This window comes from Dromiciops gliroides, chromosome 3, assembly GCF_019393635.1.
Source record: "Dromiciops gliroides isolate mDroGli1 chromosome 3, mDroGli1.pri, whole genome shotgun sequence".
NCBI lineage: Eukaryota > Metazoa > Chordata > Mammalia > Microbiotheria > Microbiotheriidae > Dromiciops > Dromiciops gliroides.
In genome coordinates, this window is record NC_057863.1 from 609,681,980 (window position 1) to 609,696,994 (window position 15,015).

Here is a 15,015-nt window from a genome sequence, read left to right on the forward strand (position 1 = left end):
AGCACTGAAGAGAACTTGGATCATAAAGGCCAGGAACAGAAGGATTTTAGGAATATCCAATGTTAAAGCAAGAAGGGAACTTAAGAGTGGTTCAGGTGCCTAATTTTACAAATGGAGAAACAAAGACCTAGAGAAGTCATGCAGATTGTTAGAAACCAAGTGTCTTGGGAATCACAATAGAAGCCTTTGACCCAGCAATATCACTACCAGGTCTGTATCCCAAACAGATCATAAAAAAAGGGAAAAGGACCCACATGTACAAAAATATTTATAGCAGCTCTCTTTGTGGTGACAAAGAATTGGAAATCAGGGGGATGTCCATCAACTGGGGAATGGCTGAACAAGTTGTGGCATATGAATGTAATGGAAAACTATTGTGCTGTAAGAAATGATGAGCAGCAGTGGATAAAGCAGCGTCTCTGCATTCAGGAGGACCTGAGTTCAAATCCAGCCTCAGACACTTGACACTTACTAGCTGTGTGACCCTGGGCAAGTCACTTAACTCTCATTCCCCTCCCCCCCCCCAAAAAAAGGGGAAGAAACAAAGAAACAAAGAAATGATGAGCAGGCCGATTTCAGAAAAACCTGGAAAGACTTAAGTGGATTGATGCTGAGTGAAGTGAGCAGAACCGGGAGAACATTGGTACACAGTAACAGCAACATTGTTCGATGATCAGCTTGGCTCTTTTCAGCAATACAATGATCCAAGACAATGCCGAAGGACTCATGATGGAAAATGCTCTCCACATCCAGAAAAAAAGAATTGTAGAGTCTGAATGCAAATTGAAGTAGACGATTTTAAAAAACAAAAAAGAGTCACACTAGAGACAGGACCACAAATGAGACTGGTGAATGACAGCTTTCCACTTAAGTGCCAGATAACTGCGTATTTATTTCTATTTAGGGGCCGCTTCTTGTTATCTATTTTCGTTTATAGCAGGGCTGTCATTGTGAACATGGTTTAATTTCTCTAGACCTTGTTGTATGAGCTCAATGATGGCTGGGCAGAGGCATCCAGTTTGGAATACCAAGTTAAGCTGATGCCAGTGGATGGTCTCAAACGGTCTGAGAATGCTTGGTCTCCTCTCTACCACTCCATTGCCTTCTCTGTGGAAGGGGAAGAGGGCCAAACAGGGCCAAGGAATCTGATATTTGTGCATGTGTATTTCATGGGCTGCCACTGTCAAAGAACCCATCCCCCAATGGCCTGTCTTAGACAAGAGGCTGTACTTCAGCCAATCATCTGCAATCTCATAAGCACACTGATTAACTCAGCTCTTTTCTGCGTTGTTTTGTTTTTGCAGGGCAATGAGGGTTAAGTGACTTGCCCAGGGTCATACAGCTAGTAAGTGTCAAGTGTCTGAGGCTTGCTTTGAACTCAGGTCCTCCTGAATCCAGGGCTGGTGCTTTATCCACTGTGCCACCTAACTCCCCATTTTTCTTTCTTTTTTTTTTCAGTAAAATCTATGTTAAATTTTTCAGCTGGGGGAGGAAGCTATGGAAGGTTTGAGGGATAAAAGGCTTTGGTAAAACTGCCCTGGTGGATTGGCTAGTAAATCAATTAGGGAGATGTAAAAAGATTACCTTACTAGTTAGGGCCCAGTTGACAAGATGTAATATACACTTATAGTGAATCCAATCAACATAGTTTCCCGATTTTCTTTAGCTTTGTCCAGCAGTGAGGGAGGCTGAGGCTTGTCAGGGCAAGCTCTTTGATGGGATAAAGGGCATAGGTGTGAAAAGTGAGGGCAGTGTGGAGTCAAACTATTTCACCAAGGGGGCAAGTTGAGGTAGGTAGGAGAGTAGTCAGTGCTGGGATGTTGGCCTGGGAAGGACTTAAGGGGTGGAGGGTTTGGAAGTAGGACTGGGGTAGGGAACAGAGGGACATAAAGACCAGGATTAAGGGCCATGAGATCTTGGAAAAGGTAGATTATGATCAGATAAAGGACCACTTGTGTGTGAAGGCAAGATCTAGGATATGACTGTCTCTATCTGTTGCTGAGGTAGGGTGGAGTTGGTCATGGAAAATGAATAAACTGAGGGAATATCAATATGTTATGTCACCCAGGATAAGGGCAGGAGTTGGGGAGGATAATAATAATGTTAGTAATAATAAATCAGCACTTAGAGTGCTTCAAGATTTCCGAAGCATGTTCCATCTCATTTAATCCTTATAACCCTGGGAGGTAGTTGCTATTAATTATCACCATTTTACAGACAAGGAAAATATCCAAGTTAGACAGCAGTTAAGTAACTTGCTCAGGGTCACACAGCTATTAAATGACTGAGGCAGGATTTGAACTTGGATCTTCCTGACTGCTGCAGGTCCAGTGCTGTCTGTATCTAGCGCCAGATTGTAAATCAGGCACTGGATTTGTTAAGGAAGGAGGGTACCCTAGAGGTCTGTAGAAAAAAGGCACCAGAATTTTGATGGGGCAATAAATACGCATAGAATGAACCTCAAAGGTAGAGGTGACTAAGTGATGGATGTAGGTACAGGGAATGCCTGTAATAGGTAAAGGGGAGTATCCAAACTCCCCCATATCACCCAATGACTCAAGCATGGGGGGGGGGTATGTTCCAGTAAAATGCTTGTTGACTTGTAGAATGCTGGGGGAAAAACAACCACCAGAAAAGGACAAAGAGACAAGTTTGAATTGAGACTGACCCTAGAGAGAGAACCCATCCTGATAGATCCCAGATCCACTGAAGTAAGAATTCTTCTAAGTGCATTCCTCCTAGACATGATCAATTTGCCAGATTGCTGTACAGCAAAGCAGTTGGGCCGCCTATTTTCTTTTCTTTCTTTCTTTCTTTTTTTTTTTAGGCAATGGGGGTTAAGTGACTTGCCCATGGTCACACAGCTAGTAAGTGTCAAGTGTCTGAGGCCGGATTTGAACTCAGGTACTCCTGACTCCAGGGCCAGTGCTTTAACCACTGCACCATCGGCCGCCTATTTTCAAGTACAAAGAGCACTGGATTTGCAGTCAGATTCTGTATTCCAGACCATTTACCAGCTACATTACCCTGGGTAAATCACTTGATCAATATGCCTGGGTTAAATCTGTTCAAAAGCAATTCCTGGGGCAGCTAGGTAGCACAGTGGATAGAGCACCGGCCCTGGATTCAGGAGGACCTGAGTTCAAATCCGGCCTCCGACACTTTACACACTAGCTGTATGACCCTGGGCAAGTCACTTAACCTCAACTGCCTTACAAAAAAAAAAAAAAGCAATTCCCACATTACCTACCTTATATTATTTTTTCTACAACTAATCCATACATCGATTTCAAGTTTCAAAGTCACTGTGCATACCTATCTCATTTGATCCTTAGATCAGTGGTAGCAAGTGGAGGTATTATCCCCATTTTCAAATGAGGAAACCAAGGCCCAGTCACAAGTGACTTGCACAAGGTCACAGGGTCAAAAACAGAATTTGGAACCAGTTCTTTCTTCCTAACTCCAAGCCCAGTTCTCTATTCAATACACCACCATGCCTTTCATTTTTGAGAATTAAAGTAAATCAAATACCTTATAAAACAAGACGTACTAGATAAATTTCAGCTAGTTTCCTTTATTAAGCACCTATTATATAAGAAAGCATTATGCCAGGTTCTAGGATTAAACATTAAAACAATAGACCCTGAACTTAAAAGAACTTAGAATTTAATAGTGGGGGGAAGACTTTTCTAAGTTACTATGATGCTAGGGAAGGCCAAATAAGGGCTCAAGTACCATGAAAAATTGGAGGGGAGATGTTTCATTGGCTTGGGGCATATGGTGGAGGCGATGTCTCCTGGCTGTCCCTATTGCAGCTCTGGGCATTTCCTTCCGCATGTCTGTCTCCTGACTTCAAGTCCCAACTAAAATCTCATCTAATACGGGAAGCCTTTTCCAATCCCCATTAATACTAGTGCCTTCTCACTTCTGAGTATCCCTTTTGTACATGATGTTTCCTCCATTAGACTATAAGTTCCTGGAGGGCAGGCCCATTTTGGTTTTTGGCTTTTCTTTTCTTTTCTTTTCTTTTTTTTTGCGAGGGAAAGACTTGCCCAGGGTCACATAGTGTCAAGTGTCTGAAGTCAAATTTTAACTCAGGTCCTCCTGAATCCAGGGCCGGTGCTTTATCCATGGCGCCACCTAGCTGCCCATGGCAGTTGTTTGTTAATGATAATGAAAAATTGTTACCTAACCCTCATAGCCCCACAAACCTCCCCCCCCCCCCAGCCAACAAACAAACAAAAAAACCTGCCACCACCCCACCCCTTTCACCTTTTCTCCAACCTCAGGTGCCCACCTGAACTCAGTGCTTCTTCCCTTCAGGGGAAGATGAAAGAGGACTTCACCCTAGGGTCCACATGACTGAAGGGCCTTTTCCATGTACATTAACTTGTGGTTGTTTCCTCATTTTTTTTTTTAGTGAGGCAATTGGGGTTAAGTGATTTGCCCAGGGTCACACAGCTAGTAAGTGTTAAGTGTCTGAGGCCGGATTTGAACTCAGGTACTCCTGACTTCAGGGCCGGTGCTTTATCCACTGTGCTACCTAGCTGCCCGTTTCATTTCTAATATTAAGTCTTACAAAGTTACAAGGAAGTGTTTGCAGATTAAGGAGTCACAGAAATGTGATTACGAGGGACAGTCACTGCTCAGATCAAAAGGCACCAATGGGTTTAACCCCAGAACTATTGGTGAGGACGGGTGCATCAGATAGGATTCACCTATGTCAGGAATTTAAGCTACAAGAGTCTGATAAGAGGCGGCTCTCCTTGCTCTCCACATCAAATCTGGACTCAGACCAGTATATAGCTGAGTTCAGTTTACAACTTTATGCTTACTCCTTAGTTGGTGCCTCATTTTCCTGTGTGAAAGCCCCTTCCTCCCCTCTTTTGAGTTATTCAAGGGGCTGCTTGGTTAGGCTCTGGGTTTTACCACTTTGTACAACAGCTGTTCATTTGTTTTAGTCATGTATGACTCAGTGACCCATTAGGATTTTCTAGGCTACTCCATTCTACAGCTCACTTTACAAATGAGGGAAACTGAGGCAAACAGAGTTAAGAGATTTACCCAGGGTCACACAGCTAGTGTTGAGGCTGGATTTATACTTGTCTTCCTGACTCCAGGTTTGGCACTCTCTAACTTGGATCTAAGAACCTTTTTTAGGGCTGGGTCTGGAATTATGGAGCTGCTGGAGATAGCAATAGCAAAGTGCTCTGGGAAAGTGTTGCACCCTCCGAAACAGGTTCTCCTCCCCAGTGACTGGTCAATATAACCCCCCATTCTTCCTGTTAGGAGCTCAGGGATAATGAAATTTTCCAGGACAGAGGGCATCGAAGCCACTTTAAAATGGAAGGACTGGGAGAAGTAGGAAAACAGGAACACTAATGCACTGTTGGTGGAGCTGTGAAATGATCCAACCATTCTGGAGAGCAATTTGGAACCATACCCAAAAGGCACATATCCTTTGACCATTACTAGGTCTATATCCCAAAGAGATCATAGAAGAGGGAAAAGGGCCCACATGTACAAAAATATTTATAGTGGCAAAGAATTGGAAACCATGGGGATGCCCATCAATTGGGGAATGGCTGAACAAGTTGTGGTATGATTGTGATGGAATACTATTGTGCTATAAAAAATGTGGGATAGTTTCAGAAAAACCTGGCAAGACTTATATGAACTGATGCAAAGTGAAGTGAGCAAAACCAGAACATTGTACACAGTAAGAGCAATACTGCAAGGATGATCAACTGTGACTCAGCTACTCGGGCCAAGGCAATGCTAAAAGACTTATGGCTCGAAAATGCTCTCCACATCCAGAAAACCCTATGTAGTCTGAACACAGAAAGAAGCACACTATTTTCACTTTTGTTTTTGCCTTTGTTATTGTTCCTGTTTATTCTTTCTTGTGGTTTTTTCCTTTTGTTCTGATTAATGTAGAAATGTTTTAATACGATAGTAATGTATAACCTATATCAAATTGCTTGCTGGCCTGGGGGGGGGGGGGAGGAGAAAAATGTGAAACTCAAATACCAAAATCTTTACAGGCAATTGAGAAAAAAAAAATTTTTTTTAAATGGAAGAACTTGATGGGTGGTGGTGGTTGCTCAACATAAAGTAATCATTATGGAGTGAGCAAGCATTACACATTAGGAATGAGGGCAGGGGGATTCAGCTACTAATTCGCCATTGTGAGATGTTGGACCCTTTGCTTCCCTTCTCTAGGCCTGTTATCCTATTTCATTAAAAAGCAATTGTGGCACGTTAAGAGCACTGGATTTGAGTTCAGGAGACCTCAATGTCACTAGCTTTATGACCATGGCAAACCACCTCTTGAGACTCAGTTTCTTCAAATGGCAGTAATGTTTTCTTATGAGCCCCTCACAGGGCCGTTATATGTTAGGTGCTTTGCAAAACTTCAAAGCATTGCAAATGCTTTTGCACTTCACCACCACCCTAAAATGAGGTGGCTGAACCAAATCTCTCCATGGGTCTGGCATCTTTTGAGGTTTTAAAAAAGGGGCCATGCCATTTCAGTGGAGGCCCTCACTGGCTGAAGTTGGCCAGCAGATCTCAGGAAGCTAGATGGGTTAGACTGAGACTCAGAGTAATGTCTGTGGTCACAAGTGGGGTCAGGAGCAGAAGATGAGTTACCCCAGGTGCCCCCAATGCCAAATCCAGCACTCTGTCCACTAAGCTGGCAGGAATTCCCACAGGCATTGCCATCCAGGTGGGCAGGTCCAGCCAGGTACGTGCACATGGGCTCCTCCCATAGAACACAACACAGAGTACACTTCACGGATCATTTTATTGATCTTTTATAGAAAACAGGACTTTATTTGCCAGGAAGGATGATGCCATCGTACTGCAAGAGAAAAGAGTTTGTTTGTTTTTTCAGAATCAGAGGTAACAGGAGGGAATTAAACAACAGCTCTAGTGGCTTTGTTTATTCCAAACCTAGCTCCCTTTTTGTAATTGTAAGGAGGCAAAGCCAACTGGTCAACATTTGCTAATGATATTTGACTCAGTCTTGAGTTGAAAAAAAAAAAAAAAAGAAGGAATGTCCTCTCATTTTAGTGACTGGCTAAGACAGCTTCAAGCTATGGCAAACCTACATGAAGATCAAGGGAAGAATGCCCACAACCCTTTTTTCTACAGAAGGCCACACCTGGTAGAAGCAGGGGGGGGGGGGCACAGCACCTGCCTGTTCCTCCTTTGGAGAACAAGCCACCCCCCTTTTGGCCCCAACCTTTATTCTGGACCAGGGGTTCTTCACTTTGTCATGGACCCCTTTACTAGACTGGATCCAGAACAGCTACTTTCAGAATAATGTCTTTACAAGAATAAAATACAAAGGAAACTAATCATATTCAACATGTCATATATCCCCCCCCCCCCGGCCCCGTCCCCTTTCCCCACTGGAGCTGGGCCACCCTCAGCTTCCTAACTGTCCCTCCAGACAGACTTTTCTTACAGGATGCTGCTTGGACAGAGAAAAAACCTCCTACCTTCTGCTGGAACCAGCGCATGGCTTCCTCTTTGCCAATTCTGTGTTTGGCCCCGATGCAGCCTGTCCTTCGCTTTTTGTCTGCAATGCTGAAGCCGGGCCTGCCCAGCACCTGTCCCACAAACAGTCAATATTCAACTTGTTGGCAGAACTAAGGCACTGCGTAGATTAACAAGGCTGGGGAAGGTCCCTGAGGGGGCAGATGCTAGAGCTGCATTTCCTCCAAATTGGCTTCCATTTTCTTACCCATAAATGAAGGCCCTGGACTGATGCAAAAGGCTATGATTCTGCACCACCAATCCCTCCCCACACCCCCAAAGACCTCTCCATAACGTGCAAAGCTCTCCCTTGACACCCATGTTTCAGTTTGGGAGTATTTCCTTTCCAGGTTGCAAGGTATTCTTTAGCAAAACCAGTACCAGGCAAGTACCCAGGGAATAATAAGACTGGGAAGCAATGATCACAGCCTATGTGTGGAAAGCCAGAAAACAAGGGCTGGTCCTGGCCCCACTCGCCACAGGGCCTGACCAAGTGCAGTCTCCACAGCCCAGAGACAGTCCAACTCTTCTGCTACAGATAATGAACGGGCTCTGGGAGCTTAAGTGCCTTAAGAAGGCATGAACTTCTCTACCTAGCTGGGCACTGAGCCCTAAGACAATCAGGGAATGTGCTTCCCCCACTCTGGGATGTGTTCAGGCTAAGTGGGCCAGGAAGGGCATCAGAAGCAGGCACAGGGTCACGAAGAGCCCAGGAAACAAGACAAGATGGGTACAAAGGGAGGGTGCCAGGGCCAGGAAACAGCTACAAGCCATGGGGGAAGCATGCACTAAGGAGGAGAACACTGCACTGCAATCAGTCCAAGTTTCCATCTATTCCTCCTGACTGAGCTCCCTGGATTAGAGCCCCAGGTGATGTTTGTTGAATTTAAAGGAGATCTGCAATCATCTGGACCAATACCTCATTTTATAGATGAGGGAACTATGGTCTAGACAGGGTGACTTGTCCAAGGCCAGACAGTTCTGGTCCCAGAGAGCAAGGCTGATAACTGAGTCCACTAGTGTAAACCAAACATAGATCCCCTTCCCAGAAGGTGGAGGGTCTTTAACAACAACGACATGACCATACCACATAGAAGTCCAAGCCATAGATGCCAATGCTTGGGTCGTATTTAATCCCCAGGTCGATATGCTCTTGGATCCCAAAGCCAAAGTTGCCCGTGTCTGAGAAGTTATTTTTCCTTAACTCATATTCTCGCACCTGAGAAAGAGAAGTGCCAACACTCACAATTCATGCAGATATACTAAGTTCAGCTGCCTCAACTCAGAACATCACCCCCGAAAGAGGAATGGCAGTTAGGGGACCCCCCTCTAACACTGTTCTTCCTTCCCCAAAATAAGCAATAACAAAGATGCTTCAGACCACAGACTTTAGCGCTAAAGGGACCTCAGAGAGAATCTAATCCAAATCTCTCGTTTTGGAGAGAACACATATGCCCACAGCTGGATTTCATGCAACTACTCATGTAAAAGACAGAATAGCTCAAAGAATTCTTGTCATGCACAAAATGAGGCCCCAAAGGATGAGAATTCAAGACTATATTTTCTGGACTCTATGCACGATGGCTGAGACAGAGGGTGACACAAATGCAGATTCTGTAGCCAGGGGGAGCAAAGACTAGCAGCCTTTCATTAAACTCCCACAAGGTGGTGGTGAGAAATGGTTATTAACTAATCTAATGAATTTTATACTCATCAGTGTCCGACATAATGCACCCTGAAGAAAAAGAAGCCAACACATGTTCACTGAGCACATTAATGTATGGTTTGAGGATGATGCCTAACCTTTAGCCCCTTCTCCAGAATCTCTTCAGCTTTGGCTCCACGGACTGTACAGTGAACTGCGATCTTCTCGTTTCTCCTGATTCCAAAAGATCTGACAGTATAGCGAGCTGCACGACAGAGGAGGAACAAGGCACTTAGCAGCAGCCACTCCGGAGTTCTCGCCCATCAGTCCACCTCTTCCCCAATACCAGTGTCATGGTCCCATGAGGCTGAGAGTAAGAATCAGGCAAGTGCCCCCAAATGCCAACCTTTCTGAGATTCAGAGGAACCTTGATGGTATTCCAGGCCAAACCCAACCCTTAATCATACACACGAGAAAACTAAGACCCAGAGAGACTGGGTCACTTGCAAGGGAAGTGAAATTAGAACCCAGGACTCCTCAAGCTCAGTGCTTTTAATTAAACCTCTCTGCTTTCTGGCTGCTACCCCTCAGCTTGATTCAATTGATAATATAAATGTACATACTTTACTAAGTTTTCCAAGCCACCCAACATTAAGAACCAAAAAAGTTCAAAAGCTAGGATTTTTTTCCCCCTGCAAACTTCTCCAGAGCATGTGTAGGCAAACAGCAGAACGTATTTAAGAACAACCTCTTTAAAATACAAAACAAATGAGAAAGTCCCTGTAAACCCAACGGTAGTGTTCTTTAATCAAATATTCCACACACACAGAGCTACTTTTCCCACCATCTTTTAAATCCAAAATGTACATGTGATCGACTAGACTGAGTTATGTTTATATGGTATCAAGACTGAAACCTCTAATCCCCTGACATTCTGCACCTTTTAAAAACCTTTACTAAAGGGAATCACAGAATGTCAGAGCTGGGAAGCAGGTCAAAGATCATCTTCTGGTGAAGTCCAGTCATTTTTTTCAGTCCTGATTCTTTGTGAGCCCATGTGGGGTTTTCTTGGAAGAGACACTGAAGTGGTTTGCCATTTCCTTCTCCAGCTCATTTTACAGACGAGGAAACTCGAGCAACCAGGGTTCAGTGACTTGCCCCAGGTGACAGAGGTACTAAGTTTCTGAGGCTAGATTTGAACTCAGACTGCCCCAGCCTCCTATCCATGGAGTCACTCAGCTGTCTAGCCATCTCCCAGTCATTCATTTTTACACAGGAGGAAACAAGACTGAGAAAAAGGAAACGTCTTGCCTAAAGCTACACAACTCAGCAGTGAGATTAAAAATCCAGATTCTGACTCTTAAATCCAATTACCAGATTCTCCTAAGGAAGGCTTTTACAGAGAAGCCTGGAGGGGCCTACAGTGCTCAAAAACTCGACGGGGAAGGATCCAACAGCAGGCCTCCCTGCCTCTCCTAGGTCTGGCTTCACACTCACCTTTGGAGAACACTGGGGTTTGGCCTGTGAGCTGCTCCAACACTTTAGCAGCCCGGGTCAGGCGATCCCCACTCTCCCCAACACAGATGTTGAGACAGAGCTTTCGGATGCGCAGTTCCCGCATGGGGTTTTCCTTTTCACCTTGATCTTGCTGCAAGAGAATAAGATGCATCGATCAGCTCACCAAGCAACGTTTCTGCAACAACTGCCCTAACAGCCAACTGTCTAGCATGTCCACAACATCCCTGCCACTAAGAGTTAACAGTTGTTCTGCTTCTCTTATAGATATAGGAAAGCTGCAGGTTGAGGTCACAGAATGGTTTTTCAACTATCATGTTTTTACAGGAGTCCTTTGGAATCATGATTGGTCTTCACACTGAGCAGAATTTCTAGTTCTTTCAAACATGTCTTTACAATGTTATCAGATAAACTGTTCTCTTAGTTCTACTTAATTGACTCTGCGTTGGTTCACAAGTCTCCTCAGAAATTGACCTGTTCATCTAAAGGCCACATGATCACACAAATCCCCCCCCCCCAACACCTATTTCCAATGCCTGCTTCCTTTTCAGATTTAATTTTAAAAAAAAAATTAAAAAAAGAAAAATGGGGGCAGCTAGGTGGTGCAGTGGATAGAGCACCAGCCCTGGAGTCAGGAGTACCTGAGTTCAAATCTGGCTTCAGACACTTGACACTAGCTGTGTGACCTTGGGCAAGTCACTTAACCCTCATTGCCCAACCAAAAGGAAAAAAAAAGGTTTAATTTCCACTCATTCTTTAAAAGTCCAACTTGAATATCACCTTCTCCATGAAATTTGCTCCTTCCCTGGTAAGTCAGTCCTTGCCACTGGACCTAATATAGCCATGTTTTCTCTAGCCCTGATGCTCTTACACACTTTCTCTCAACTTGAATTGGGATTGCCATTTTCTAAACTTTTAAACTCCTTTGAGCACTCTCTAGAGAAATTTGGTAAATGTTCGCCTAATCGAAAGGCTTAAGCTGGTCCTAGAAGCTAAATTTCTTTCTACTAGATCTTGAGACCATAGGCCAAAAAGTGTAACATTTTCTATGGTTTAGCAAAGTAGTGGTGTTGACATAGAAGGGGACCCATATGAGAGATCATACCAGGCCAAAACAATTACAAAATAGAATTAAGGATGACATATACACAATATTTCCCCATATATCTATTATCTCCATTAAATCACTTGATTCTCCACAATCACAACCCCAACAACACTTAAAAGCCCCCTCTCCCCTTTGCAAAGGAAGCTAAGGCTTACACTTCCCACATTTTCACTCTCTCCCACATGTCTATAATGGTCTAGGCCCTAGCTTCTTAAACCGAGGGTCACAAAAAATTGGCAACAGTAAAAGGTTATGTATACCTACTTTATATACCTACCCCCGGGATCACGCACAAATTTCTTGGGCGAAAAGGGGTCTCGAGTGGAAAAAGTTTAAGAAGCCTTGCTCCTTCAGGTTCCACCTAAAATTCTACCTTTTTTTTTTTTTGGTGAGGCAATTGGGGTTAAGTGACTTGCCCAGGGTCACACAGCTAGTAAGTGTTATACGTGTCTGATGCCAAATTTGAACTCAGGTCCTCCTGACTCCAGGGCCGGCGCTTTATCCACTGTACCACCTAGCTGTCCCAAAATCCTACCTTCTTGAAAATAGCTTTCACAATCCTCCTTACTACTACTGCCTTCCTCCTGAGATTCTCTCTAATTCATCCTGTCCCTACTTAGTTGTTGCAAGTTGTCTCCTCCATTACACTAGGAGCTCCTGGCGAACCAGGAGGGCCTTTCGCCTTTTATTTTCGTGTCCCCAGTGCTTAGCACGCTGCCTGGCGCAGAGAAAGTGCTCAAAATGCTTGTGAACCTGACACAAGCAGAAAGGATCTAAGCTGGGACTCACCACTACAAGCTCTCTCTCTGCTCCACCAGACACTCCTCCACACAGATAAACACGCCCGGGCAAAGATCCCCATCCCCCCACCTCCTCCATGCAGGTTCCAAAAGCGCTTTCCACGCATCGCCTCCCCTGAGCCCCACATCAAACTTGTAAGGCGGCTACCGTATATATCATAAGACCCATTTTGCAGATGAAGAGAGCTAGGCAGCGCGACTAGAGTGGAGTGCTTGTATCACACAGCTAGTAAGGAGCTGTTCCGAATAGGACCAGAGTAATTCATCAAGTCCCGACTCCCTTCCCCCTCTATCCCCACCCCGCCGCCCACATCTCGGGGAAAACGTGCAGCCCCAGCCCCGGCCCCCGCCCGCCCTGCTCTTCCCGGTTCCCGAAGGTCTCAGGAGCCGGCCTAGGAGAAGAAAAAGTGGCCAAGTCCTGACTCCCGCTGCTCCGACTCCTCCCGCGGCCTCCTCGGGGCCGGGCGGTCCGGGGGCATATCCCGACGCCCCTGGCCTACAGAATCCTCTCCAGGTCCGCTTGTGGGACGAAGCAGGCCTCGAGGCCCGCGGCCGAGCAGCGCCCCAGCCCCGATGGGCCCGCCGCGAGGAGGATGGAGACGGATGGCGGTAACAGACCCACACCCGCAGCTACTCACCGCCATGGTGGAAAACCGGAAGAGAGAACAGAGCTTCCGACCCGAGGCCTTATGGGACGGGGGGCAGCCCTCACGCTGACCATTGAGACGGAGAAATCATAGAGAGGGGACGAGGAAGAGGCTGAGCACTCGTGTAACTTCCTCTCCTGCCGCTGCTGCCACCTGGTGGACTCCAGGAGCAGGGCGGCTTGGGAAACCAAACCAAGCTTTGGCTCCCTGACCCGGATCAGACTGAGCAGCGAGAAAGAGCTTGTTTGTCCCGTAAAAGAGTCACTTAATCAATGCCGGTTGATTGATTGATTCAAACAATAATGCCTTTTAAAAATGTCCTTGGAGTAATCTCTTGAAAAGGCTTTGATCTCTCACACCCACCCACCCCAAATCCCAGGGGTAATGAGAAAAGCAGGACAAAGGTCTCATGTCCAAAACATTATGGAACTGGTTCCGACTTATAAAACTGAGAGCCCGATCTCTGTTTACTTAGAGCCAATCACTTCCCCTCCTGGGCCTCAGTTTACTCCTCTGTAAAATGAAGGGCTTGGAATCAATGATATAATATCCTATGTATTTCTAACATTCTGTGTTTTAAGGCAGAGGCTCTTAACCTTTCTGGTGTCATAAACCTCTTAAATGCCTAAAACTAAAAACTTAAGGTTACAAAGGAGAACAAAAGTAAACATAAACAAAGGTGTAATTGTTTTTTCCAATCCAAGTTCATAGACTTCCTGAAATTAATCTACAGACCCCAGGTTATGAAACCTTTTCTAAGGGCCCTCCCAGCTCTAACATTTTATGTTCTCAGGGCTCTCAGCTCTGACATCCTGTGTTCTAGAGGCCCTCCCAGCTTTAACATTCTGTGTTCTAAGGTCTCTCTCAGACCTGATATCCTGGATTCCAAAATATTCTAATATTCTCTTATTCTGATTTTCAATATTCCAGTGTGCCCTTTGTATTCTCAGTGTAGTAGGGCACACAGCCAGACATGAAGCAATCAGGAAATCTGACAAGCCTGGTTTTCCTCTCTAGTCTCCCAAAGGGAAGCTTTTAGAAAATATTTAAACTCATCAAACTAGATACATGTAGCCTATTTCTCCAGACCCTTTGTTCTTCTTTCCTTCCTTTTAAAAATTTTTTTATTATTTTTATTTTTAGTGAGGCAATTGGGGTTAAGTGACTTGCTCAGGGTCACACAGCTAGTAAGTGTTAGGTATCTGAGGCCGGATTTGAACTCAGGTACTCCTGACTCCAGGGCTGGTGCTCTATCCACTGCACCACCTAGCTGCCCCCCCTTCCTTTTTTTGGGGGGAGGCAAGGCAACGAGGGTTAAGTGACTTGCCCAAGGTCACACAGCTAGTGTCAAGTTCTGCGGCCAAATTTGAACTCAGGTCCTCCTGAATCCAGAGCCAGTGCTTTATCCACTGTGCCACCTAGCTGCCCTCAGTGTTTCTGTATTTCTATAGTTAGGATGTTCATGGCCTTTCACTCAAGACCTTCTCTGATGCCTTCTGGTGGCATGGTGGGGACTTTGGGCTCTTGAAGGCCTTGAGAGCTCTGAAAAGTATTTCTAAATTAAGCTAAACCTAAGCCCAGTCTGTCTGAGGAACAGCCAAGCTAAGGAGGCTCAGAATCATCACGTGGCAGATTGACATAACAGGCAGCTTTTAAAGGTCATTTATCGATGTGTGTGTGTGTGTGTGTGTGTGTGTGATGTTTAGAAAGCACCCCCGCCCACAAAGTCAGTATAGTACAATACTTATGTGTGTTTAT

The 15,015-nt window shown here is 45.1% G+C and overlaps 1 protein-coding gene across 1 annotated transcript; it reads right to left on the bottom strand.

Moving 5' to 3' along the window:
* Nucleotides 1–6,786: 6,786 nt before the first annotated feature.
* On the bottom strand, nucleotides 6,787–13,372 carry RPL11 (ribosomal protein L11). Its single transcript, XM_043998930.1, has 6 exons — nucleotides 13,249–13,372; nucleotides 10,685–10,835; nucleotides 9,346–9,452; nucleotides 8,630–8,761; nucleotides 7,506–7,616; nucleotides 6,787–6,862 (listed from the first exon to the last, which is right to left on the bottom strand). The coding sequence occupies exons 1-6, from the start codon at nucleotides 13,252–13,254 to the stop codon at nucleotides 6,833–6,835; spliced, it is 537 nt and encodes a 178-aa protein (XP_043854865.1). The 5' UTR covers nucleotides 13,255–13,372; the 3' UTR covers nucleotides 6,787–6,832.
* Between the last annotated feature and the right edge of the window lie 1,643 nt (nucleotides 13,373–15,015).

Bases quoted from the DNA above. Each gene is read 5' to 3' on its own strand.
- RPL11 (XM_043998930.1), bottom strand. The intron at 9,453-10,684 runs GTGAGTGTGAAG...TCTGTCGTGCAG, and splicing joins AACCCCAGTGTTCTCCAAAG to CTCGCTATACTGTCAGATCT. The intron at 8,762-9,345 runs GTTAGGCATCAT...TCTCTTTCTCAG, and splicing joins TTCTGGAGAAGGGGCTAAAG to GTGCGAGAATATGAGTTAAG.